This window comes from Dasypus novemcinctus, chromosome 9 (genome assembly GCF_030445035.2).
Source record: "Dasypus novemcinctus isolate mDasNov1 chromosome 9, mDasNov1.1.hap2, whole genome shotgun sequence".
Classification (NCBI taxonomy): domain Eukaryota; kingdom Metazoa; phylum Chordata; class Mammalia; order Cingulata; family Dasypodidae; genus Dasypus; species Dasypus novemcinctus.
The window spans coordinates 99,633,826-99,657,295 of record NC_080681.1 but is presented as its reverse complement, the minus strand read 5'-3'; the positions used below and the strand labels follow the sequence as shown (position 1 = coordinate 99,657,295).

The window sequence follows — 23,470 nt, the reverse complement described above, 5'->3', positions numbered from 1 at the left end:
GTACACTTTGAATGGATTGTAAGGTATGTGAATGAAACTGATTAAAAACTACTTCTGGGAAGCAGATGTGGCTCAAGTGATAAGGCCTCCATCTACCATATGGGAGGACCTGGGTTGGATCCCTGAGCCTCCTGGTGAAAAGAAGAGAAAACGCGTCTGCATGGCAAGCCAGTGTTCACATGGTGAGCCAAGTGCCCACATGGAAGCCAAGTGCCCACGCGGTGAATGAGTGCCCATGTGGGTGCTCATGCGGTGAGCTGAGTGCCCATGTGATGAGCCAAGTGCCCACTTGAGTACCTGTGCGGTAAACCAAGTGGCCACATGGCAAGCCAAGTGCCCACGTGAATGTCCACATGGTGAGCCAGTGCCTGCACAGTAAGCCAAGTGCCCACATGAGTGCCCAGTGGCGAGCCAAGTGCCTGTGTGGTAAGCCAACTGCCTGCATCGTGAGCCAGTGCCCAAGTGGCGAGCCAGTGCCTGTGTGGCGAGCCAAGTGGCCACGAGCAGCCACGCAGCAAGCCGAGTGCCCATGCGGTGAGCCAGTGTCTGCGTGTAGTGACACTGACATGATGCAAGTGAGTCATGCAGCAAGATGATGATGCAACAAAGAGAGAGATGGAGGGGAGAGTCAAGGTGAAGCGCAGCAGACATCAGGAAATGAGGTGGTGCAATTGACAGGGAACCTCTCTCTACCTCAGAGGTCCCCAGGATTGAATACAGGTGAATCCTAGAGGAGAAAGACAAAAAGAGAAGACAAAAAGAGAAAGAGGTACAGAAGACCACACAGCAAATGGACACAGCAAACAGCAGGCAGGGGAGGGGGAGGGGAAAAAAATAAAAATGACTTACAAAACAAAATAAAGTTCCATTTAAAAATAAAAAATAAAAACTACTTCTATTAGATAAGTTTATATTCAATCCCTTTCATAATCTCTCTTTACCTTATAGAAGAGAAGTTCTGGTTTTGTGATAAACAGATGGTTACAGTGCTGACACATGAGTTTAGCAACTCTATGAATTAAAGCAACTTGCTGGGATTGTTTAGCAAGAGGCTGTAGACTGGAGGTAGTAGAACTACTAATGGAGCTGGGGGAAGTGGCAGAGGTGCCATATCCTCCTGTTGACACTGCAGACCCAGAGGGAGGACTTACAACCACTTTGCCCTGAGACAAGGGCACCACTGAAGAGTTTGTTCCTTTGGGCTTGTTAAATACATTCTGAATGAATACAAATAAAACAAAGATTTTATCAGTTGAGAAATAACAACAGTAATTTCCATTTTCTCATTTTAATAAATCACAGTTCCCCCAGAAACATTTTAAAAATATTTTTATAAAGTAGTTCATAGAAAGAGTTTAAATGGCTTATTTCCAGAATAGCGGGTCTGAGAAATTCAACATTAAAAGGTCTAGGACTGGAATTCAGGCTTTTCAGACAATGAACTCTAGAAAATGCCTCTAGTAAATTAGAGCAGGTCTGTTCTTTCTCCAAGATACCCCTACACCTGCACTTGTACCAATAACCAGCCCCTGGTGGCTATTAATAAGCACAATGACCACCAAAAGTCTCTTACTGAATCAGGCATAACCTTGCTGTAGAGGATAGCTAAACTCTATTCTTTCTATGTGTACTGTAGAGTGTGAGGAGACAATGGGACAAGTAAGTAGATGCTAACAATTCCATGCCAGGAGGCATTTGGTATCTATCCCAGGATAAGAAGGAAGGGCACATAAACCTTATGAGGCTACTGTTCTTCATCATACCACCTATCCAAACTATACCCTAGCTTCCATTCTTCTGAAAGGGAGAGAGCCAAGAGAGTAAGTGGAAGGGAAGGGCAGTGTAGGCAAGGACCATGAAAAAGGAAATCTCTAAGGCCTAATACCAGGGCTTAGACATTTTGCAGATAAGATCTCTCAGGTCCTGGTTAAACAGAATTTTTCCTTTTTAACTTTAAAAATTGAATGTTTTAAAAGTACGAACTTTTATGGAAGTTAAAATTTTGCCATAGATCAATGCCTAAAGAACTGCAGGGGTGAAATGCTATCTTAGATCATACCTGGAAAGCTACAACACAACTGGAGCTGCAGAAGCTGTATATAGTTCCATTTGACATAGCCAGATGATACTGAGGGATTGCTGAAGTTTTACAGCTATGACATGAAACTTGGACACCTTGGTGACAAAAAATAAAAACCAATGAATAAGTTAAACTAATGAACAAAGGACCCAAAATGAAATAAAATATGAAAAACATCAAATACCTGTAACACACACGCATACACCTACAAAATCAAGGAACTTTACTATAATCTGTTATCTAAATAACTACAACTATTCTAAGTCCCACTTATACAAAAACTAACTTGGAACTTACAAATCCTTTTTTCCTTTCTTCTCACATATGAAACTATTAAACCAATACCCCTATCAAGAAAGTCAGTGGGAAAAAAGTTCTTTAACATTAAATCAATCATGGGTCTTTATTTAACCACACAGATAAATTTTGTTGGTAACAAAATAATAGACAAGCAGTTATATTCTTCTCCAAAAGTTACTAAGTCTATAAATTTATCAAACTTAAATATTACCTGAAGAAGTAACTGTCTTAACTCTGTAAGCAGATAAGCAATTAATAGAGCAGAACAGCTCTGTTTTTCCTGAGTCATTTGTAGTCTCAATCATTTCAGCTGAGGGCCTCAATGATTTCCCCAGGGCATATGGAGGAGTTTGAGCTGAATTCTATTAAGAAAATAAAATAACATTTAGATGTCTAGTACAAGCAAACTCACGTACATAATGTTTTACAAAAGAAAGTTACCCATAACCACTGCTTTTTTCTGATATATTTGAGTATGACAATGAAGTTACACTAAGAATTACATTTTTCTGAAAATCAGGCACGTGGGAAAAATAAGTTTTTTCAGACAATAATAAAATGTAAACTGAAGAAAATTAGTAACTACTCAAATAACAATAACAAAAAACATGATAAATAATGAATTAGGTAGTCATAACACACTTTTGTCATCCCAAGTAAGGAGAGAAGACCAGGTAACCTATCAACCAAAGAGCCCTCCTCAGTACAGACTTGGACATTAATCTAGGACACAGCCTACCACCTTTAAGGGTTTCTTAACCTGTGAGACTCTTCAGGACAAGGGTTCTTAACAAGGGGTCCATGAGCTTGAACTGAAATTAAAAAAAAAAAATCCTTGTGGGGACATGATGGTACAGGTGTGATGTTTATTAAATAATACACAGTATAAGGGGTCGATGGTTTTCAACTGACTGGTAAAGAGGTCTGTGGAACAAAAAAGGGTAAGAACCCCTGCTTTAGGAGAAAGAGCTAGAAATGATGTCTAATTTATATTAAGAAATTCGATAGAACTGTCCCTTTTTCAAGCTGAATTTCATAATAAAATTTCCCTGTAAGTTCATTCATGCCTTAAGAAATAATAATAATAAATAATGGCTATAATTTAGATAAGTTACTAACATTATTTCTCATCAAGGGCTTGCCATGGGCCAGGCACCATGCCAAAGATTTTAGATAAACTGTACCACAGAATCCTTTCAACAACCTAGTGTGATACTTAACTTTTACTTAAGAAAATTTAAGTCAATTTAACTTTAAATTAACTTAATAAGTAAAAGGAAGTAGTAGAAGTGAAACATTTCATCTGATTCCAAAATTCAGGCTCTTAATCACTACACCACACTGACAGTGACACCACAGTGTAAGGTTTCTGAATAAGAAATTATTCAGAAATAAATGGTAGGAAAACATAAATTGTGAAGTTTGCTATGTAATTTTCAGGATAAGAGGGGAATATCACTTACGAAGTTGATAATGTACAATACAAGTAAAAATATTAGGAATAAAACTGCTTTGGGATCCACAATAAAGCTCCTAGAGCTAATAAATCAATTCAGCCAAAAATCAGTAGTCTTTATACTAAACTAGCAATGAGCAATCTGAAAAAGAAATCAAGAAAAAAAAATTCCATAAATGAGAGCAGTTATAAGAATCAAATATCTAGGACTAAACCAAAGATGTAAAAGATGTATACATAAACAACTACAAAACATTGCTAAAAGAAATCAAAGACATAAATAAATGGAAGGACAGTCCATGTTCACAGATGAGAAGAATACACATTAAGATGTCAATTCTACCCAAAGCAATTTATAGATTCAACACAATCCAAATAAAAATTCCAACAACCTTCTCTGAAGAAATGGAAATGCCAATCATCAAATGTATATGGAAGATTTTGTGTGATCTATGTATCTCTTTTTTTCTGCTGTTTTTTAATCTTTTCTAAAAAAAAATTTTTTTTAATTTTATATGGAAGGATAAGGGACCCCCAAATAGACAAAGCCATATCAAAAAAGAATGAAGTTGGAGATTTCAAATTTCCTGATCTTAAAAATTATTACACAGGGCTGCGGAATGAACAATGGACTAGAGTAGACTTACTGTTATTATACTATAGATTTACTGTTATTCTAGCAATGGAAGAACTTTTTTTTATCATTGATGTGGAGGCAGAGGCCACTGGAGGTTCTGAGGGGAGGGAGAGGGGAAAAACAGATGTAATATGGGAGCATTTTCAGTACACTGCAATTGTCCCGAATGATGTTGCAATAACAGATACAGGTCATTATATATTTTGTCATAATTTACAAAATTGTGCAGGAGTATAAACTATAATGTAAACTATAACCTATACTTAGTGGCAATACTCCAATATGTGTTCAACAATTGTAACAAATGTACACTAATGAAGGATGTTGCTAATGTGGGAAAGTATGGGATGGGTAGGGAGTGGGGCATATGGGAATCCCACATTTTTTTTTTTTTAAGATTGATTTTTAAAATTTATTTCTCTCCCCTTCCTCCCCCCAGTTGTCTGTTCTCTGTGTCCATTTGCTGCGTGTTCTTTGTCTGCTTCTGTTTTTGTCAGCGGCATGGGAATCTGTTTCTTTTTGCTGCATCATCTTGCTGTGTCAGCTCTCCATGTGTGTTGCACCATTCTTGGGCAGGCTGAACTTTCTTTCACACTGGGCAGCTCTCCTTACGGGGTGCAGTCCTTGCGTGTGGGGCTCCCCTATGTGGGGGACACCCATGCATGGCAAGGCACTCCTTGTGCGCATCAGCACTGTGCATGAGCCAGCGCCACACGGTTCAACGAGGCCCAGGGTTTGAACTGCAGACCTCCCATGTGGTAGACGGATGCCCTATCCATTGGGCCAAATCCACTTCCCGGGAATCCTACATTTTTTAATTTAAGTAATCTAAGTCTTTTTTTAAAAAATTAAATAAATAAATAAATCTTATTACAAAGCCACAATAATCAAAACATCAGGATATTGTAACAAGGACATACATACAGACCAATGCAATCAAATTGAGAGGTCAGCAACCAACCTTCACATTTATAGCCAACTGATTTTTGACAAGAGGGAAGAAAACACTCAATGGGGAAAGAATAATCTCTTCAACAGATGGTGCTGGGAAAATGATTTCCATTTGCAAAAGAATGAAGGAGAGCCCCAACCTCACATCTTATAGAGATATCAACTCAAAATGGGTCAAAGACCTAAATATAAGAGGCAGAATTATCAAAGTTCTAGAAGAAAATATAGGGAAGCATCATCAGGACCTTGTTTTAGGGAATGGGTTCTTAGATTTTACACCCAAAGCACAAGCAACAAAAGAAAAATATATAAATGGGACCTCATCAAAATTAAAAACTTTTGTGCCCCAAAGGACTTTATCATGGAAGCAAAATTACAACCTTTACAATATGAGAAAATATTTGGAAAGCACATATCCCATAAAGGATTAATATCCAGAATATATAAAGAAATCTTTCAACCTAACAACAAAAAGACAAACAACGCAATTAAAAAACAGGCAAAAGACTTGAATAGACATCTCTCCAGAGAAGGTACATAAATAGCCAAAAAGCACATGAAAAGATGTCGAACATCATTAGCCATTAGGGTAATGCAAATCAAAACCACAATGAAATATCATTTCACACCCACTAGAATGCTATTTTTTAAAAATTTTTAAAAAAACAAAATTTCAAGTGTTGGATAGGATGTGGTGAAATAGTAATATTCACTGCTGATGGAAATATAAAATGAAAATGGTGTCGCCACTGTGGAAGACAGTTTTAGTGGTTCCTCAAAAAGTTAAGCATAGAATTACCATATGATCTGGCAATCTGACTTCTAGGTATATACCCAAACGATCTGAAAGCAGGGACTCAAACAGATATCCAAAACCACATTCAGAGGGGCATTATTCACTACTGCCAAAAGACGTAATCAACCCAAGTGAACATCAACAGACGAATGGATAAACAAAATGTGGTATATAAAACAATGGACTATTATTCAGCTGTAAAAAGGAACAAAGCTTTGATATACGCAACAACATGGATGAATCTTAAGAACATCATCTTACACAACCAATCCAATGTCCACAGAGAAATTGTGGAATGGGTGTGGGAACGGTAGCCATGGGGGCTGCTGGGTGTGGGGAACGGGAGGAAGAGATGAGATGTGGAGGCGTTTTCGGGACGTGGAGTTGTCCTGGATAGTGCTTCACGGACAATTACGGGACACTGTAGATCCCCCCAGGGCCCACTGGATGGAACGTGAGAGAGTCTGGGCTATGATGTGGACCACTGACTATGGGGTGCAGTGATGCTCAGAGATGAACTTACCAGGTGCAATGGATGTATCACGATGATGGGAGAGAGTGTTGCTGTGGGGGAGTGGGGGGCGGGGGCGGTGGGGTTGAATGGGACCTCATATATTTTTTTTAATGTAATTTAAAAAAAATAATAAATAAATATTAAAAAATAAATAAAAAAAAAAATAAAAGGGGAAAAAAAAAAAAAAGAACATCATCTTGAGTGGAATAAGCCAGAACCAAAACAACACATAGTGAATGATCTCACTGATATGAAATAATTAGGATAAACAAACTCATAGTCAGAATCTAGAATATAAGTTACCAAGGCACAGTGTAGGATAGGAAATAAGTTTAAAACACATCTATTCATCACAACAGAACAGTTTTGTTAATAGATGATGGTGATGGGAGCACAACATTGTGATAATAATTAACAGCAACCAAAAAAAAACATAGAAAAAAGAAAGACAAAGTAATTAATAGCAATGAATAATACACTGGAATGTAGTTTTAAAAGGGAAAACGTTAGGAGGTAGAATAAACAACAACAAAAAAATACATGGAACTACACAACACAGTGAACCCTAGGTTAAGCCACGAGCTACAGGTAATAGTACAATTATAAAATGTACGCTCATCAATTTTAACAACTGTTCCACACCAATCAAGATGTTAATAATAAAGCTGTATATGAGAACTCTGTATTTTAATGCATGATTGTTCTGTATCCCACCACTTCTCTATTAAAAACAAAGAAACAAAAAAACCTTATTTGGGGATCACATACAAAAATAACATGGATTCTTTTTCTGTGAAAACAGTAACCAGAAGGCCAAAGCAGCAATTTCTAGAAAATGGATACTTTTCAATGATGAATGTGTATTAATTATTAATTCAATGGCTTGAAGAAACAAAGTAAATCAAACTTGTTAACTAAAAAAAAATTCTAATTACCATTTACGCCCTTTTAAAAACAGTATTTTGTAAAACCCCAAATTATTCAGCAATAAATTGACACAATGGGAAGCGGACTTGGCCCAGTGGATAGAGCATCCACCTACCACATGGGAGGTCCGCGGTTCAAACCCCGGGCCTCCTTGACCCATGTAGAGCTGGCCCATGCGCAGTGCTGATGCGCACAAGGAGTGCCATGCCACAAAGGGGTGTCCCCTGCATAGGGGAGCCCCACGTGCAAGGAGTGCACCCTGTAAGGAGAGCCACCCAGCGCAAAAGAAAGAGCAGCCTGCCCAAGAATGGTGCCACACACACAGAGAGCTGACACAACAAGATGATGCAACAAAAAGAAACACAGATTCCCGGTGCCGCTGGTAAGGATAGAAGTGGTCACAGAAGAACACACAGCAAATGGACACAAAAAGCAGACAACTGGGGGGGGAGGGGAGAGAAATAAATAAACAAACAAATAAATAAATTGACACAAAAGTGATATATTTAGTAACCAGATTATTCCATTATTCATTAAGATAAATAAAAATTAGCTAAAAGTATTCTAACAGGGCAATGTTGCCAAATAGTTATAAATAAAAATTAGCTAAAGTATTCTAACAGGGCAATGTTGCCAAATAGTTATTGTTCACTCCAAAATACATAAAAAATACATTTTTAAAAAGGAAAAAGAGGGTGTGGATGCAGACCAGTTGTTGAGCACCTGCCTCATATGTATGAGGCCCTGGGTTCAATCCCAATTAACTCCAGGAAAAAAAAAGAAAGGAAAAGATGTTTCCTTTAGATTCATTAACTTTATAATACTTTAAATCTTGGTCATAATTCATTCACAATGATGTGGAGTTGTCTTCACTATCAATATTCCACATATTTCACATTAACAGCAAGTCATAAAATTACATTTATGAATTCTTGACCATGAAGGGAACCATCACCTATTTCATCTCACTATCACAATCATCCCTTACAGTATCAGAATCTATCATGTTTTATGGAGGAAAAATTACACACCTACATCATCCGATGGGAAGAGCTGAATCTTTGAGTTTGCATTTCATCCCTGTACAGCCAACTCAGAAGGCATAGGCCTAACTATATGCAACAGACGCATATTCATACCTGCTTGTATGCTGTGACACTTGTTGAACTAAAAACCTTCTGGGACCGGCAAGGACCAGAGCTACTATAGCAATAGCTCCCACAGTTCTCACAACAGTTCATGGTAAGGTTGTTCGTGGAGTGAAATTTTGAAAAGCAGGCATCACTACAAAGACCATGTACCACATTTTGATATTTAACTTCAAATCGAATCTAGGAAATAAAAATATACATACATAAAGAAAATAAGCAAATACAGTTAAAAATCCATGACCTTTGAGCAGAATCCCAATAAAGGTAAAAAGTTACTTACTTCAGCATTCTTCTGACACATACTGCACTTAGTGGAAGTGTTATTGGTATATATGGTAACAACAGGCTTTTTCTTTAGTTCATAAGAAGATAGGCATGACTGGCTGCAGAAATCTTTGCTAAGAGAGGAATTTTCAAATCGGATTGTGATCACATCCTTTGGATTTAAAATGTCTCTAAAAATAAATTACAAAGGCAAAATGAAACTTGTTCATTACAACTGTAATTTTTTCCTCTTTGTGAGCTAAAATAACTACATTTACTAGGGGAAGCTATTGTATAGTGAAAAAAGGCCCTGGATAAGGCATCTGAAAAGTTGGATCTGATGATTAGTTCTGTCACTTATCAGCTGAATTATAATGAATGAGGCAATTAATATCTCAATTTCCTCATGTATAAAATGGGATTTATAATAACTAATTCACAGATGTTTTAAGAGAGAATTATATTTAAAATACAGCCAGCCTAATAATCATGATAAAAACAGTGAGGCTTCCAGTTTCAACCAAGTTTCATCTGCTAGAGCCAATGGGACGAGATTCAATGGCCATTCCACAACTCCAGACCACAATACACTTGTCCTCTACTAGCCAGCAGTTGCCAAGAATAGAAACATGAAAGAGACAAGGTTTGGGAAACAATTACAACAAAAATTTATATAAAGATTAGCATGAGATATAAAACTTAGCTATGACTGAAGTGATCAAAGAAACAGATGACAAAAGGGCTGTTAAGGCTTAGTATCAAAGGACAGATGGATACAAGAATGAGACAGGAAGAACAAAAATAATTTTGTGTTCTGTGAGATTTCTAGAGTCATTATGTAAGAGCTAATTATTGCAATAAGTACTGATGGCAACACCCAGATAAAATGAGAGGCTAAGTACTGTCATTCTGACAAATATAAAAAACTGAACAAAACAGTCATTAATTTAAAGCACTAGTACAGGCCAATAGTGATAATATTATATAAAATAATAATATGTATTGAGTACTTACTATGTATCAGCATTGTTCTAAGGGCTTTACTTAAATTATCCAATTTAATTAACACAAAAACTCTATGCAGTATTACTGTAATTCCCTTTTACAACTAAGGAGATTGGATGAGAAGGGTTAAATATCTTATCAAGATCATATAGCTAGTAAACAGTAAAGCCAGAATAAAAATCTAGGCAGTCTGATTCTAGAAACCATGTAGCAAATCTGTTTTTCAGATATTCCCATTCTTTATCTTTATTCTGCCTCCCATTCTTATACCTTTATTATGTAGGACTAGTTTTCCATGGCTAACTATGAAAGAATAATGATGACGACAACGAAAGTATGTTAATTTTCTAAAATTCACCTAAACTTAAAAATATGACAGTGAATCTCAGAAACCAAGTAAATATATTACACACAAATGAAATAGTAATTTTGAAAAGAGATTTTTCTACCACAAATAGAGTAAATAATTTTATTTGATAAACTAAATCTGCCAGTGGCATAATATATATATAAGTAAACCAATGAGAATGATTTTCAAATGAAAATCTACGCACATAAATATAAACACATTCCAAAACCTTATCCATGGTGTTAAAATGAGTATTATAGCTTAGCATTTATTTTGGAATAATCGGACCTCTTGCAGCAACCACAACATGGCTCAAAACATTTTTTCTCATTTCTCTTTTAATTTACAAAAACCAGAAAAACTACTTTTTAATTTTATAGCCAAGCCTCATATTTAACAGTATGACTCAATCTAATAACCTACTATATTCACCTAATAATTTTGCAAATTTGTAAAAATCAAGCCCGAATCTGCTGAAAAGATTTGTCACCTAACCTACTTTAAAGGCATGTTTCACAAGCTCTGAAAGCAATGTCAAATCAAAAACCAAAAAAAGTTTTGAATAAAAATTGCCCTGTGGTAAAAAGTCAGTGACAAGAGTGACTACCTTTAAGAGAGCAATATGCACTTAAATGTATAATTCATGCTGTTCTTTAAAATTTAATCCATATTATTTTAATGCTGTTATAATAAACAATTTCCAGAAAAGAGAAAACTAAATTTGCCCTTTCAGATTAATTTTATGAGAATGACATGAAAGTGTTAAAATAAGGAATCGGAAGGGCATTTTAGAATAAACTAAATTTAAATATTCAAGTAAAATCTAAAACAGTCTTCTCTCCTTTTTAGTTAGATATTTCCATTTTAGCAGGATCTACTTTTAGATACATTACACCAATGCACCCGACCAAATAAAAAACTGCCATGTATCTCCAAAGGCAAAATAGGGGCTTACAAATTATATGGGTACATATAGTATGAATTTATTACTACTAATAATAGGATCCCCACTTATTAAGCACTTAGTATGTGCTAGGCCTGTGCTAACACTGTCCCATTTAAATCCAAGGAAAAACAAAGAAAAACAAAAAATTAAAAAGAAACAAAGAAAAGAATAATATATGAAAAAAGAAAAAAAAAAAAAAGAAGAAAAAATCCAAGGAAGTAGATACTTATAAAGAAACTGAGTCTTAGAAAAGTTAATTATCTAGCCCAAGGTCACACAACTAATAGGTAACAGAGCCACAATTCAAAAACCATGCTCTTTCATGCTCTAGGTTAGTGACTACTGACAACATATTCCTGGAATTACACTACCACAGAAACAGGCAAAACATAACCAAATCTTCAAACATACCACAGTAGAGAATGAGGTTTCGATGACTTTAGTGCTGTTTCTTCCTCTCCCTACAATTAAGATTCCTTTCCTTACTCATGCAGAGCAACAATGGCTCCAACAATAGTGCACAAGAATGTAAGAAATAAATGCATTATTTCTATGACTGTCTATAGCTTTACCTTCTAAAAAATTAAGTAACTTTCATATACTATTAGATGAGTGATATTATTTTTTTCTGTACTTCAATAACTTGCAAGGTACCTGTTAAATAATTTTAAGCAGCTGTTGTCTACAATTGTAGGATATATGAGGGATCCTACAATTCTCACAAACAGTTCATTATTGCATAGTAAATTTAAACCAAGAAATAGAAAAACAAGTTTAGGCAATACTTCTAATACAAAGTCACATATTTTATATTACCAAACTTGAAAATTTGCAAATTTCTCCATTACCTAAAAAGCTATTCCAATAAAAATAAAAATATGTTAAAGAGATTTAAAGCAGCAATAGCATGTTGGAATTGAACTATATACCCACTAGGAAAGTAAAATTTTAAAGGGGATGCAATTAAGATTTTTATACTTGGAGCAGTTTGTGCAGGTTTTCTTGGGAGGAGGTGGTAGGCAGACAGGTGAAGAATATCCAGTGATGCACCTTGTAGAGCAAAAGAGCTGAGTAGATCCTGTCTTATGATAAGCAGTTTGTCCCTTATAAAGCATTTTTTTACAACCAGAACAAAAAACTTGAATAGCTATGGCTGGAACTGAAGGAAGTAATGTATTTGGGCCACATGATGCGAGAGAAAACTGAAAGCCTGGGGTCAACTGTTGGGCTACAAAAACAAAAGAAGAAGAAGAAGAAAAAAAACAGTTTTAGTATCAACATAAATACATATTCAGTCTCTCTTTCTTAGGACAAATTCCCTCGGTCTTGAAATCCAAAATTAATGAGGCAATATTTTTACCACAACCTATAGTAAGAACCAAATCTGTATTACAACCCAGGACATATACATGTGTGGAAATACATATATATTCTAAGACCTATGACAGAAGTTTCATGAAACAAAACATTTTTCTCATTACATGCATCACACTCTAATATAATCTTATTCTAGTCCATTTTCTTTCAATGTTAGTCAAGACCAGCTACCTGCACTTTGAAAAACACTACTCTAAAGGATAAGAAAGACATACAGAAAGGAAGTGTGTCCCTCAATTCTTCTACTCAGAATAAACAAATGTTAATTGTAATTAACTTATACAGTTTTATTTCTTACCAAGAGGATTGTCATTGACTGAAAACACAGCACTAATTTTCAGTTCACTTTCTTGAGATTTTGGCTGTTGAGCACATTCATACTCCTTAAAAAAAAAAAAAAAGATGAATATAGTGTATGTAAGCAAACTAGAAATTCAAGCAAAAAATAATTCTATCATATTTCTTTCATCTTCTAATCACAAAACATTTCAAAAGTCAAAATTTACAAGATATTAGACCAGGTTTAATCTTTACAAAGAGAATTCTTAAGAACTGGGGAATCTTTTATAATAGTTACATCTATTTTTCAAATATAATCTTGGATATATGGGAATAATACATAACTTTTCTGATTTTCTGATCCTAAGTACTATCCTTTTTAAAACTGTATTTACAAGGAAGCAATAAATGAAATTATCTGTATTTTATCTGACTCCCCTATACCTACAGGTAATTAACATGCTAATCTCTAACTTAACAGATCCATAGGTGCAAATGCCTCCTAGACATTATCACTTGAATGTATCATAAGCCTCTTATACACAACAAATCACAAACTACACTAATTTCTGCCCTCAAAATCCTGTTCAGGAAATGGTATCATTATATGCCAAATTTACTGTGATTCTGTTTCTGAATGGAGGTGGCACAAAGCAATGGAAAGAATATAACTAGGGAACCAGCCAAAACTAATTTCCTATTCCAGTTCTGCTGCTTCCTAGCTTTGTGAGTCTGTATAAATTACTTAATCTCTCCTTGCCTCAGTTCCCACATTTGTAAAACAGAGAAAGAATATTTTTCTCATATAGTTGTAGTGTTTAAATGATAATACATAAGCCTAAGTTCCCAGCAACGTGTCATCACTCAACAAATATTAGCTCTCATCCCCAAACCTATTATCCCTATTACACTTCAAACTGCCTTGACGGCAGGGGCCATATGTTTTCATCTTTGCAGCTCTTCTGAAAACAAGTAACACAACTTAATATCCTGATTAAGCATTTTGGCCCTTGAATTAGACAGCTTAGGTTCAAATCCTGGCTCAACCATTTAATGCGTTAGGTGACCTTTAACAACTTACTATCTATGTCTCAGTTTCCTCATGTAAAGTGGGAATATAACAGTACTTAGCTCATAGTGTTGAGAACATGAAACGGATTAATATATGTAAACTATTTAACAAGTGTTCAAGAATCACTATGGATTAAATAAGCAGAAATAAAAACTTAATGGGAGATGAACTATAATTTTAACATCTAGAGCAGACAGTGTATCAGAAAATATTAAACATTTTCAATTTCCTGTCTCCTATTTTCCAATATTCAAATAAGAGTTATCAATGCAATATGGAAAACAGAGCATACAATTTGTTCAACTGGCTCATCTACCATAGATCACAACCACAATCATGAAAAAATTATAGCCTATTCAACTCAAAGCATTAATATAAACCAAATAAAACTGACAAGAGTCCTTTCCACTTAAATTTACAATCTAAGCCATTAGGGAAATTTCCATTGTCACATTTTTATTTTCAGAAAGAATACTCAATTAACTCATAGCATAATATTTGTTAAGTTTATATACTACAGGCAAGATATAATGAAAGAAATATTGGATGTGGAATAGAAAAAAACGATTTTGTATCCTAGCTTTGCTATGGGACTTTGATAAAGTCAATCATTCCTTCATGCTCAGTTTCCTCATCTGTGAACAGAGGCTCTTTTATTTCAATTACTGAGCATGCTCTTTGTGCCGGTCACAGGGAATTGGGGATTCAGGTCAAATAAAACCAGTCTCCAGCTTCAAGGAGACTGCAATCTAATGTGTGAATGTGTGCAAATGAGGAGGAGGGGAGAAGGGGGGAATGACAAGAGTAATATGATCAGTATGACAAAGTAACTGACCTATAGATGCCCTAATAAAAGCGAATGCAGGGGAATCCGTTGTGGCTCAACTGATAGAGCGCCTGCTTAACATGGAGGGGCCAGGGTTCAATCCCCAGGGGCTCCTGATCCATGTGGTGAGCTGGCCCACATGCAGTGCTGCCATGCGCAAGGAGTGCAATGCCACTCAGGCATGTCCCCTGCACAGGGGTGCCCCACATGCAAGGAGTACACCCCGCAAGGAGAGCTGCCCTGTGCAAAAAAAGTGTAGCCTGCCCAGGAGTGGCGCCACACACAGAGAACTGATGCAGCAAGATGACGCAACAAAAAATGCTACAGTTTCCTGGTGCCACATGACAAGAATGCAAGCAGACACAGAAGAACATACATCAAATAGACAGGGAGCAGACAAGGGTGAGAAGGAGAGGGAAATAAAATAAATCTTTAAAAAAAAGTGAATGCAGTATATAATAGAGAAAAAGAAAATGGTTAATTCCACATGTAACAGTTAAACTGTACTGCAAAAGATATTTCTGCCAAGCTACCTAGTTTAAGATACCAAAGCAGAAGAAATGGCATATGGAAAGGAAATAAAATCAAATTGGGAGCAGATGTGGCTCAAGCGTTTGAGCACCTGCTTCCCACATGGGAGGTGCTGGGTTCTGTTCCCATTGCCTCCTAAAAACAAAAAAACAAACAAGAAGCAAACAAATGAAAAAACAAACAACTCAGAAGAGCTGATGTGGCTCAGTGGTTTAACACTGGCTTCCCATATACAAGGTCCCAGGTTCAATCTCTGGCCCGTGTTCCTCAAAAAAAAAAAAAAAAAAAAAAAAAAAAAAAAAATCAGTGAAATAGACCTTTGTGTGGACTGCAGTGAGTCTGCAGGGGCATAAATTAGAAAAAGGTGAGAAGGATGAGCAGTTACCTTGAAGAGAGAAATAAAGGCCTAAACATGGGTAGCTTTGGATGTCATGTTATAAAGATTATACTTTACCACACAGGAGTCAGGATTTTTAAAGGGAGTAATAGGATCTCATCTATAAAGAGTACAATGGCATCACTGTAGAGTGGTGGAGTATGTGACTAAAGGAAGGACGATGAGTAGGATAAGAAAGATAAGAGTGAAAGAGATGAAAAGGGACAGACTAAAAAAATATTTGAAAGGTAGACTCCACAAAACATAGTAAACAAATGACTACTCTTCTGGCAAATGAGAAGGCAGAATCTACCATCTAGAAGGAAAATAAGAGTATGGATGTCACCATCTCCCACCCCACAACTACAGACACTATTTCAGAACCTCTATCAGCACAACTCTCTAGGAAGGCAAGGACTTAATGAGTGACATGAAACCTATATGGCATGCCTGTACTGGAATGACATTACCTTTAGAAGGTGTGAGAAATAAAATGTTTGTTTTGCTTATGCAATAGTCAAAAATACAATGTATAAAGCAAAAGAACTGTCCAAGAGGGAAAAAACAAAAACAAAACATTTCTTGCCAAAACAAATGGTCTCTCCATATTGACTTTTGTGTTTTCCAATTGGGTTCCTAAAGGGTTGCCAGAATGACCTTTCTGAACGCGGGCATGTTTACCTTACTCTCCCACTTAAAACTCTACTATGGCTTCCCAATGTTCTCAGGATAAAGAACAAAATTCATAATAAGGCCCACAAGACCCTGCATAATCTGGTTCCAAACTGCCTATAGAGTCTCATTAGAAGCAGAAAAGCATAGGCTCTGGATTCAGACTACCAGTCTGAATACAGTCTTTAACATTTCCTAACTGTAACAGTGGTAAACTGTTTAACCTCTCTGTGCCTTGGTTTCCTCTTCTGTAAAATGTAATCATATGGCTATGAGAATTGTGCCCGGCACACTATAAGCATATATAAGTACTATTAATAAGTTAACATTAATAACATTACATATTACTGATATATACTATATATTGATATGTTAATGCCACTTAGTATTACTGTTGTTATGATCATCACCATCATAATCACCATTTTCATACATTTTCTGTTTTCAGGCCTACTCATCTTTGGCAGTTCTTGAAAAGAACCATGTATCTTTCCAACTCAGGGTTTTCTTATAGGCAGTTCTGTCTGGAACACTCTCCTTTGTGTCCTGTGCCTAGGGTACTCATTCTTCATAATTTATCTTACAAATTCTTTCTTTAGGGAGGCCTTCACTACCCATTCCCTACCCCAACCCAAACCAGGTCAGCTTCCCCATTTTAAGCTTTTCTTCCAGAACATGAGTTACAGTCTTCAATTGCATATATTGTTTGATCAACTATTTGTGTAATATCTATCTCCCTTACTAACCCATAAGCTCTAGGAAAGAAGTGACTAAGTTGGTTTTGCTTGCTCCTGAATACCCAGAGCCTGACATAGAGTTGACCATGAATACTTATGGAATATAAATAAATAAAATAAATACTATTAGATATAAAAGAATGAAAAAGAAATGCCAAGTAATGGAAAAATAGTAAATACTATTACTTTCCTTTTACAGAAAGAAATATCAGAGTTACCGAGATCTTTTTGCATTCAAAAGAGTAGAAAAACTGGTTAGTATACCCATCTAATGGGAAAAAAATCAGTCTGCGTTGTTTTAACTTACAAGCCATAAATGGCCAATTTAAAAAGTGGAATTTACCATACAGAAAAGAAGGAATTAAAAAAAAAAAATAAGTGCTTACTTGAGCATTGTCAGGTTCTTCTTTAATTTTGTCCAGAAGTCCTTGCTGTGGTGCCATTGTTTTGTCACATTCACCATCCAAAGTTTCTTTCATTCTAATATTTTATGTAAAAGGAATTCCCCAATCTAAAACTAACAGATTTCTTCTTGGTAATGGATAGCTGGACTCCTAAAACACAACATAAAGGCTTATTCTCTTTCTTTTTCATGTTTACCTATATTAACTTTGTGTTGCACACAAGGCTTTAATTGAGGATTTGAGAAATCCTCTGGGGCCTTGATTTACTAGTCTTTCTTCCTGCTCTTTGATTCTTCACAGGTTGCCTTCATGTAAGAAAAAGTATTCCAGCAGCTCCCTCTTCCCTAATATCTTTAGATAAACACTCTGGACTTCCATATGTTGAAGGTTGTTTAGAGAAATTACAAGACACAGAATGAAATTACCAATCTCTGAGAGGAATGGACCCAGAATTGCAGTTTCTGACTCCATGAAAATCAGTACTTGGAGACCCATCTCAGCTTTTATTTCTCAAAGTGGGGTACTCCAACCTCCCTACCTACACCTATAACTCAGACACTCCTGGAGGCCTACATAAAGGACTCCATCCAATTTTTGGCCTAACCATAGATCAGGGATCAGGATAGCATCAAAACTGAACAATAAACACGCCTTCACTTAAAATGGGCCACCTGTACTTTTCAGGGTCTCCATGGGGGCATGCCCCTGCCCTGTCCAGGAAAGTGCCACTCTTGAGCCCTGTCATTCACAACCGCCTTACTAACAGGAAACTCTGCTATCCATTCAGAAGATTCCTTGCCTCTTAAGTGTATACGTCCTGAAGTGGACGTATTACACCTGAAGCAAAAAAGCAGCTTTCCAGAGTTGTCTTTATCCAAAAAGGTCAAGCCAGGAATGGAAATGGGCAACTGGCTTAAAAAACCTGTTCAGAAAAGAACTTTTCACCACTTGCCACAGTTAATCTACTGATGATCATTCCTCCCTTGGGTATTATCGCATTTGTTCCGGAATTTTCCCTTCCATCAGTTATATCCACAATACACAGGGAGCACTAACGCCGACAACGCTTATCTAAAGCAAGAGAACACAACCCGCTAATGAGTGTCAGCACCCCTCTACGGCGAAACCGCGTACTCGTCCGCCACCCAGCGCGCGGCGCCGCCCCCGCTCGCCTCGTCACGTGGCTGCACCTCCCACCACGCCCCGGGAGACCCCTGTCCCTGACCGCGCTGTCGCATTCACCTGGTCACCTTCCAGCTCCCCTACCCGAGAGGGCGCCGGGCAGGGGAGTGGAAATGGGATCCAAGACCAGCGCGCAGAGATGAGACTTAGTTTCTCTTAATGGAATTCTTCCGCCTGAACTATTGCAACGCAATACCCAGCCAACCGCGCGACCGAAGGCCTAAGCTCCGCCTCCTTTCCCGTCATGCTCCAGATCTCAGCTGGGCGGATCTTCCCAGCATCCCTCTTTCCTCAATATGGCTGACTTCTTAAAGAGATGGTAACTCAATTGTGAAAATGTGGAGGAAGGGGTTGAGTTGGGGAGGAAGTGTTGGGGGCGTTAGATGGCGCTGTAAGTGCTCTGTACCAATTTTTTTTTTTTTAGAGTAATGGTTTTATTTGCTGACTACTTTAAAAAAAAAACAGTTTTATTGACATATTCACACTTCATATGATCCATCCTCTGCACCCTTCTTTAAATGTACATTTCCAGAAAGGTGGCCTGCCAAAAGAATATAAATAATAGTGAATAAATAAATAAATGTAATAGCTGACGTGTTAAGCCAAGTGTTTGTCAAACTCTTGACAAGCATTAATCCAAGCAATCCTTAACACAGCCCTAAAGAGGTACAAAATTTCCCATTATCTGAGATAATAAAGGAAGAAATTATTAACATGTCCAAAGTTGGGATTGGATATTTTTTTAATTCAACATGATTTGTGAGGGTGTCATTCATTTTGACTGCTATTTGTATTTCATTTTATAAATACGCTACAATTCAATATCTACAATTGGTGAATATGTGAAGTATTTCCTTTATTTCTTTTTTTTTTTTTTAAGATTTATTTTTATTTATTTAATTCCCTTCCCCTCCCCCGGTTGTCTGTTTTCTGTGTCTTTTTGCTGCGTCTGGTTTCTTTGTCTGCTTCTGTTGTCGTCAGCGACACGGGAAGTGTGGGCAGCTCCATTCCTGGGCAGGCTGCTCCCTCCTTCGCGCTGGGCGGCTCTCCTTATGGGTGCACTCCTTGCGCGTGGGGCTCCCCTACGCGGGGGACACCCCTGTGTAGCACGGCACTCCTTGCGCGCATCAGCACTGCGCTTGGGCCAGCTCCACACGGGTCAAGGAGGCCCGGGGCTTGAACCGCGGACCTCCCATGTGGTAGACGGACGCCCTAACCACTGGGCCAAAGTCCGTTTCCCTTTCCTTTATTTCTAACTACTAGGAATAAAGCAGCTGTGAATTTCTTCCCTTTTTTGACACATGTGCACACATTTCTGTTGGGTTTATACCTAGGAGTGAATTTGTGTGTTATGTGTATGTAAAACTGAAGTAACCATGTCGAACAATATTCTAAACTGGTTATATCAATTTCTACTCCCGGCAGTCACGTACAAGAAGAGTTCCAGTTGCTCTACATCCTTGCCAACGAATACTACTATACATATTTTTAATTTTAATTATTTTGAGGAAGGTATAGTGGTATCTCATTGTGGTTTTAATTTGCATTTCCCAGATTACTAATGACATTGAGACCATTTTCATGTTTTTTGATACCTAGGTATCCTCTTTTGTAAAGTGCCTGTTCAAGGCTTTTACCCATTTTTGTATTCAATTGTCTGCCATTTTCTTATGGATATATATTCTAGACTATGAGCACTTTGTTGAATGTATGTATTGCAGATATTATCTCCCACACAGTGGTTTGCCATTTCACTCTATTATTGGTGTCTTTTGATGAACATAAAAAGACGTTTATACTTATTGTTTCTATGTCTTCTTTTTTTTTTAAAGATTTATTTTTTATATATTTCTCTCCCCTTTCCTGCCCGCCCCCCCCCCCCCAAGTTGTCTGCTCTCTGTGTCCATTCACTGTGTGTTCTGTGTCTGCTTGTATTCTGGGACACAGACCCGGAATCTGTGTCTCTTTTTGTTGTGTCATCTTGCTGTGTCAGCTCTCCATGTGTGCGGTGCCACTCCTGGGCAGGCTGCACTTTTTTTGTGCCAGGTGGCTCTCCTTATGGGATGCACTCCTTGCACGTGGGGCTCCCCTATGCGGAGGACATCCCTTCGTGGCACGGCACTCCTTGCACGCATCAGCACTGCACGTGGGCCAGCTCATCACAGGGGTCAATCAGCCCTGGGTTTGAACCTTGGACTTCCCATGTGGTAGGCAGACGCCCTATCCGTCAGGCCAAATCCGCTTCCCTCTATGTCTTCTTTAAGAAACATTTTCCTACCCAAAGGCCTTATTAATCTCTGGTAGTGTTATTACTTTGCATTTTACATTTAGATCTATAGTCCACTTGGAGATGGCTTTTGTGTATGGCAAATATCTTTTCCATGTGAATATCAAGTTATCAAATGCAGTTGATATGTAAAAATTTTCTACATATACATGGATCTGTTTCAGGACTATGTAGTCTGTTCCTTTGGCCTCTCCTTGTGGAAATACCACACTGTCTTAATTTCTACAACAGCTTTATATATATATATATATATATTTTTTTTTTCCTATGTTATTTAGTGGCAAAATGGTGCCCTAGAGGTCTCTTTTCATTTTGAACTGTCGTTGACCCTGGAGTCTACAGTGGTAATACTTTTGCCAAAACATTTCTCTTAAAAACTTTGTGTTTTATGACTCTTGGTAGGATTCTTGACATGTCCACAAAACTACATCCATAGTTCTTTCTGAGACAGACCTCTCTCTACTTTGGGAGTGTCAGGTTGCTGTGGGATAATACCCTTACATTCCTTAGAAGAGTTTTATCTACCTAAGAGAGTCTATGAAGCATGCCTTAAATCCAGATGAGGTCTTACAGCTACATCCTTAATCTGATCTTGAATCTGAGGCCATATTTCACCTCAATGCCCTAGACTTGATCTTTGTCTGAGACGATTTTTTACTGTGATAATATTTTGCTGCCTGGAGAGACTGTCCTGAGCCCAAAGTTTTTCTAATTTCTCCCTGAAAACTGAAAAATTCCTTCTTTACCTTAATTCTCTTTTTCAATACCGTATCATAAGTGGGTTTTTTAAAAAGGCAATTGGCATTTTTAATATTCTGCTTGGAAATCTCCCAAGTCAGAATCCACAAGGTCATTAAGTATATATTCTACCAAAGGGTGGAAGCAAAAGCCTCTGGGGAAAAAAAAAAGTATTATGAAATTATTCCCTGAGCACAAAACAGGACCCTAATCAAAGAACATTCTCTGTTCCCAGAGTAAGGGAACTTAACAATAGGTACTTTGATAAGTTTCAGAATTACTATGGACCAGTGATTTTTATATGTTTTTGTTCTTCCCTTTTATTGAAAAGGAGTGTCTATTGGAGTTATTTTTCTCTCTATCACCAGGTGTAATGAGGGGAGGGAAGTAAGCCAATAACTTGTCTCTTTAGCTCACAGTTGTCTGGACTGAAAAAGTTGCACCTGAGCAACTGTAGCCAATGTACTATACCAAAGGACAGTCTTCTGAATCTAGGCCTGATTTAGATGGTGAGATACTGAACTTTGATCCAATGCCGTAATGGTCTGATTCTTTTGGTGCAGGGGGTGGGTGTATTTTGCATGTGGAAGGGCTATCAACTGTTGTGACCAGAAGATGAACTGTGGAAGATTGTTTCCAAAGACGGCTGCCAACAGTTCTTCCCATCTCTGTGTGTGCACGATGCTTCTCCCATCAAGAGGTGGACTCTGTATCCCCTTTATTTGAATCTAATCTGGACTTGTGACTTGCTGTGGCCAATAAATTGAAGGAAAAGTGACACTGTGACAGTTATAGGTCTAGGCTTTAAGAAGACTGGCAACTTCTGCCTTTACTTTCTTGGAGCCACCATATAAATAGGTCTGGCTAACTTGCTGGAGAGACCAGATGAAAGGAGACAAAGAAATCCCAGACCTTCTCTGTTAAGGTCCTGGGCATGTGTGTGAAACCAAGTTCCTAGCTGAATGCAAGCACAGGAGTAACCCAAATCAACATTTGGAGCAGAAGAACTCTGCACTAAGCCCAGACAATCACAGAATCATGAAAAATAATAAGTTGTTGTTTAAAGCTGCTAAGTTTTGGAGTGGTTTGCTACATATCAATAGATAATTGAAACACTAAAATAGTTACAGCTTTTAGTTTGATATTATTGGCTTTTCCTTTTAGCATGTGTTTTAGTCAGCCAAAGGGGTGCTGATGGAAAATACCAGAAATCAATTGGTTTTTGTAAAGGGTATTTATTTGGGGTAGAAGCTTACAGTTACCAGGCCATAAAGCATAAATTACATCCCTCACCAAAGTCTTTTGCCATGCATTGGAGCAAGATGGCTGCTGATGTCTGCCGGGGTTCAGGCATCCTGTCTTCCTTTCTTCCTGGGGTTCATTTTTCTCCCAGCTCAGCGCCTTTCTTTTCTCCACAAGGTCAGCTGTAGACTATGAGGCTCTTTAAGCTTAGCCTTGCTCCAGAAGGCCAGCTGCACACTGTCAGTAACCAGCTCTGTCTCTTTTCCCAGGGCTTCTGCTGTGTCTAAGGAGCCGCCTCTATTCCTCTGTGTTCTTCTCGTTAGTGTTCACTTCTGAGCTCCACCTCAAAACTCCAGCATCAAAACTCCAAC

At 37.5% G+C, this 23,470-nt stretch overlaps 1 protein-coding gene across 4 annotated transcripts in view; it reads right to left on the bottom strand.

Annotated features, from left to right (window-relative positions):
- The window catches only part of ZMYM6 (zinc finger MYM-type containing 6), a 35,060-nt gene extending 15,937 nt beyond the window's left edge, over positions 1-19,123 (bottom strand). For 2 of the 4 annotated variants that reach the window (XM_071217558.1, XM_004472212.4), the window contains exons 1-9: positions 18,893-19,123; positions 17,633-17,800; positions 13,052-13,136; positions 12,355-12,604; positions 9,093-9,267; positions 8,801-8,992; positions 2,592-2,742; positions 2,060-2,175; positions 942-1,217 (exon numbers count right to left, since the gene is read on the bottom strand). In XM_071217558.1, the coding sequence (XP_071073659.1) occupies positions 942-1,217; positions 2,060-2,175; positions 2,592-2,742; positions 8,801-8,992; positions 9,093-9,267; positions 12,355-12,604; positions 13,052-13,136; positions 17,633-17,725 (1,338 nt within the window). In that variant the 5' untranslated portion in view covers positions 17,726-17,800; positions 18,893-19,123. The remainder of the gene's footprint in view (positions 1-941; positions 1,218-2,059; positions 2,176-2,591; positions 2,743-8,800; positions 8,993-9,092; positions 9,268-12,354; positions 12,605-13,051; positions 13,137-17,632; positions 17,801-18,892) is intronic. The other 2 variants (XM_071217559.1, XM_012530545.4) reach the window with 1 other exon arrangement.
- Between the last annotated feature and the right edge of the window lie 4,347 nt (positions 19,124-23,470).